Below are 5,032 nucleotides of genomic sequence, written 5' to 3' on the forward strand. Positions count from 1 at the left end.
AATTTCCAATTTTGCGATTATAAAATTTTAGCTATGTACTGCCATATTTTTAGACCTGTAAATTTATGTAACACTTGTATATACACATTTAATTCCCCTTATTAATTAGATGTACATGAAAAATGTACAAACAATTAATTAATTTATACACATTTAGATAACTAAAAACTCGAAATATTTTACTAGGGTGAAAATTCCCATAACTACTATTATTAGATAATTAGGTACAAAATAATCCAACTTTAAAAGTACTGAAACCTAGTCAAAACCCTATTAATTAGCACTCAAATTAATATTCTTTTCAATAATAAAATAAATCACACGAGAAAAAGTCTTTTTTTTTTAATACTAAAATTGTTCCTTTTGTTACGCTATTATTGTTATGTAAAATCTCACCATAAAAACACTTCATTTCTCACTTACTTCTATGCTCACACTTTTATTTTTGTTTCTAAATTCACTTTTATAATCCAATGGAATTTTTTAAGGAATTACTTACTATTTTTTTTACCACCGCCCTTCTTTTTGGCGGTGGATTTTGTTATTGTACTTTCCTTTTAGGCTCTGGGGAGCAAAGGGGTAAAAGGGCAGTTCAACTTTCTGGTGGTTCTTTACCTAAAGAGAAAGTTCAAGAAGGGTATGATCGATATTCGTCATTTTTTGAGAGTGGCCCTAACGGAAAAGAAATGGACTCCTCCGACAAAGTCCCCGCCCTTGTTGACACATTTTATGATCTCGTCACCGATATATACGAGTGGGGTTGGGGCCAGTCTTTCCACTTCTCTCCTCGTATACGGGGGAAATCCCATAACGATGCCACGCGTATTCATGAGGAAATGGCGGTTAATCTCTTGAATGTGGAGCCCGGAGCCCGTGTCCTTGATGTTGGTTGTGGGGTTGGTGGCCCAATGCGGGCCATCGCGGCCCACTCAGGTGCTAATGTTGTTGGAATCACTATTAATGAGTACCAAGTGGAACGGGCCCGGGCCCACAACAAAAAGGCCGGGCTTGACTCTATGTGTGAGGTTGTTTGTGGTAATTTCCTAAAAATGCCCTTTGATGACAATAGTTTCGAGGGAGCATACTCCATCGAAGCTACATGTCATGCACCTAAGCTTGAAGAAGTATATGGAGAAATCTACCGGGTATTAAAGCCCGGATCATTCTATGTTTCCTATGAGTGGGTCACAACTGAATTATACAACCCTGACGATCCTGAACATGTGGAGATAGTTCGAGGGATTGAAAGAGGAGATGCATTGCCTGGGTTGAGAAGCTACAAGGACATTGCTAACATCGCAACCAAAGTAGGTTTTGAGGTGATTAAAGAGAGCGATTTAGCTAAACCACCCGCAGAGCCATGGTGGACACGGCTCAAGATGGGGAGGATCGCTTACTGGAGGAACCATGTCATGGTAACCATGCTTTCTTGGCTCGGGATCGCCCCTAAGGGCGTCGTTGATGTCCACGACATGTTGTTAGTGACAGCTGATTATTTGACTAAAGGAGGTGAAATTGGCATTTTCACTCCTATGCATATGATTCTATGCAGGAAGCCAGAATAAGTAATTGTACGATTATAACCATAAATCGCAATGAATGAATATTAATTAGTTAATATCATTTTAATTTTTTTTTTGTAGTGGCATTATTAGTACCTACATATCTATCTACATATGGTTTTTTGGCCTTAAAATGGAGAATTTTCCCCTTTCTAACCTCTTTATAACCACTTCGTTCATTGATATTACAAAAAAATAACGAGATTAATAAAGATTTGTCCAATGAAATACAAAGGCATAATATATAAATATGCTCTTTAACTTGATTTTAAATCACATTTATACACTTCAACTTTGGATGTGCACAAGTAGACACTTAAACTTGTAACACATATGTCTTACATGTCATCCTACATGACATTTTTTTGTCCTGCGTGGTGTCTTACGTCTATTGTGCCATGTAAGTTTGTGCATTATGAATGTTGGAGGTCAAAGTTAAAATTTGAAGTCAAGTTTAGGGTTCAATATATATGTTATGCCAAATACAAATATATGTGCATATTTTTCTAAGGAAATTAAATCCTCTGTTTCTTCTTATTTCTTTATTGTTTCACTGCATTCTCGAGTTTTTGTTAATCTTTCGAGTAGCTATATTAGTGATCGATTGGTTGTTATTGTGTTTGTTCTATACATATCTAAACTTATTAGCGTAGCACGAATTAACTCATAGTATAACATTTGATGATAAATTGTTGTTCCATTGCAATCTGCATTCAAGCTTTTGAGACATTCACATGTAGAAAGACGCGTAGAAACTAGAACACCGTTGAAGTGGGGATATTGTTACTCTTCATTTGCAAAAGAAGGCATGATGGGAACGTAATGAAAATAGATCCAAGAAGGAGATTCATGTCTTCTGAGTAAAGAGAACACACACACAAAAAAAAAATAACAATAGATGAATGAAATATTATCAAACATCGTTCCTCGTTACATTCCATTGAGTACTCATTGGGGATCAAGGAATTGCGCGTCTCATTTCTTCAGCTGGTCACTAAACATCAAAGACATCACTCTAGATATTATTTGACATTATGGAATTGCAGGATGGATCGACTTGGATTTGTATTCAACTCCATCGACTGGGCTTCTCCCACTTTTTGAATGTCTATAAGAGGAAGTTGCTCCTCGCACTTTTTGAGTGAGAATATTGATGTTCCTGATAAGCTACGGAAACAACTGTATGGAAAGAGGTATCTTATTGTCTTAGATGACGCGTGGGAGACTACTACATGGGATGAGTTGACAAGACCTTTTCCTGAAGCTAAGAAAGGAAGTAGAATTATTTTGACAACTCGAGGAAAGGAAGTGGCTTTGCATGGAAAGCTGAACACTGATCCTCTTGACCTTCGATTGCTAAGACCAGATGAAAGTTGGGAACTATTAGAGAAAAGGGCATTTGGGAACGAGAGTTTCCCTGATGAACTATTAGATGTCGATAAAGAAATAGCCAAAAATTGTAAAGGGCTTCCTTTGGTGGCTGATCTGATTGTTGGAGTCATTGCTGGGAGGGAAAAGAAAAGGAGTGTGTGGCTTGAAGTTCAAAGTAGTTCGAGTTCTTTTATTTTAAACAGTGAAGTGAAAGTGATGAAAGTTATAGAATTAAGTTATGACCATTTACCACATCACCTCAAGCCATGCTTGCTGTATTTTGCAAGTTGGCCGAAGGACACTATAATGAGTATCTATGAGTTGAATTTTTTTTTGGGTGCTAAAGGATTTGTGGGGAAGACGGAGATGAAGATTATGGAAGAAGTGGTGAAGATTTATATGGATGATTTAATTTCCAGTAACTTGGTAATTTGTTTCAATGAGATAGGCGATGCACTGAGTTTCCAAATTCATGATCTTGTGCATGACTTTTGTTTGATAAAAGCAAGAAAGGAAAATTTGTTTGATCGGATAAGATCAAGTGCTCCATCAGATGTGTTGCCTCGTCAACTTATCATTGATTATGATGATGATGAGGAGCACTTTGGGCTTAATTTTGTCATGTTCGATTCAAATAAGAAAAGGCATTCTGGTAAACACCTCTATTCTTTGAAAATAAATGGAGACGAGCTGGATGACAGAGTTTATACATTTCATCTAAGACACTTGAGGCTTCTTAGAGTGTTGGACCTGGATACCTCTTTTATCATGGTGAATGATTCTTTGCTGAATGAAATATGCATGTTGAATCATTTGAGGTACTTATTCATTGGGACACAAGTTAAATATCTGCCTTTGTCTTTCTCAAACCTCTGGAATCTAGAATTCTTGTCGGTAAATAACAAAGAATCAACCTTGATACTATTACCGAGAATTTGGGATCTTGTAAAGCTGCGAGTGCTGTTCGTGGATGATTGTTCTTTCTTTGATATGGATGCAGATGAATCAATATTGATAGCAAAGGACACAAAGTTAGAGAACTTGAGAATATTAGGGGAACTGTTGATTTTCTATTCGAAAGATACAAAGAATATTTTCAAAAGGTTTCCCAATCTTCAGATGCTTCAGTTTGTACTCAAGGAGTCATGGGATTATTCAACAGAGCAACATTGGTTCCCGAAATTGGATTGCCTAACTGAACTAGAAAAACTCCGTGCAAGTTTTAAAAGTTCAAACACAAACCACATTGGGTCCTCTGTAGCGACAAATCGGCCGTGGGATTTTCACTTCCCTTCAAATTTGAAACAACTGTTGTTGTATGACTTTCCTCTGACATCCGATTCACTATCAACAATAGCGAGACTGCCCAATCTTGAAGAGTTGTCCCTTTATGATGCAATCATCCATGGAGAAGAAAGAACAGCTGGTCACTAAACACCAAAGGGCAACCGGACTGTGAGATGATCTGCAAATGGAGCTGTATAGCACTGGCCAAAGTTGCACTCCCTGAATCACTTGTAAATATCGAGTTTAGTAAGCAACCTGCAAGAGTTTGAAATTTTCTACTAAAGGTTGAATTAGTAACATGTCTGCATTGTCACATATTCTTGAATTTCTTTGCTGCTATTGTCTTCATGATAATGATATGCCTCTTGTACCCTCAATTCTTCCACCGTTTGTCTCTTAATCACTGGTGGCATCAATAATTAGTACTAAAACAACATTCAGGTTGGGTATGATCAAGTGTGAGTTGATGGAGCCAGAATAGGCTAGGTTGTCGTTCAGGCAAGAGATAGTGGAGACGAACCAAGACAGCTGCCACCGGAAAGGATACCTCCGTTTTAGGAGACATGATGATAGATGTGTGCATCCACTATCAGTCAACGGACCAGTCCCTTGACTAAACCAGAAAGACAACGAAAAGAAATTAGCAATAATAACACAACACAAAAAAATTTACGTGGAAACCTCCTTGCTCAAGGGAGTAAAACCACGACCTGTTGCACATGATTTTCAACTGTTTCACTAATCTTCTATAAGCAAAAGTGAACCACAGTTAAAACCAATGTGAGAAGAAGTTATTAATCTCATGACCAAGT

The 5,032-nt window shown here is 37.4% G+C and overlaps 2 protein-coding genes across 2 annotated transcripts; both read left to right on the top strand.

The window, feature by feature from the left end:
- The first annotated feature begins 433 nt into the window (after positions 1–433).
- LOC101266635 (24-methylenesterol C-methyltransferase 2-like) lies at positions 434–1,690 on the top strand. The gene has a single exon (XM_004238835.5). It carries the CDS (start codon positions 474–476, stop codon positions 1,563–1,565), a length of 1,092 nt encoding a protein of 363 aa, XP_004238883.1. The 5' UTR covers positions 434–473; the 3' UTR covers positions 1,566–1,690.
- Positions 1,691–2,666: 976 nt separating this feature from the next.
- On the top strand, positions 2,667–4,825 carry LOC101267236 (late blight resistance protein R1-A-like). The gene has a single exon (XM_004239358.2). The coding sequence runs from the start codon at positions 2,667–2,669 to the stop codon at positions 4,365–4,367; it is 1,701 nt and encodes a 566-aa protein (XP_004239406.1). The 3' UTR covers positions 4,368–4,825.
- Positions 4,826–5,032: the final 207 nt, after the last annotated feature.

The sequence above is a fragment of the Solanum lycopersicum genome, chromosome 5 (genome assembly GCF_036512215.1).
Source record: "Solanum lycopersicum chromosome 5, SLM_r2.1".
In the NCBI taxonomy this organism is placed as follows: domain Eukaryota; kingdom Viridiplantae; phylum Streptophyta; class Magnoliopsida; order Solanales; family Solanaceae; genus Solanum; species Solanum lycopersicum.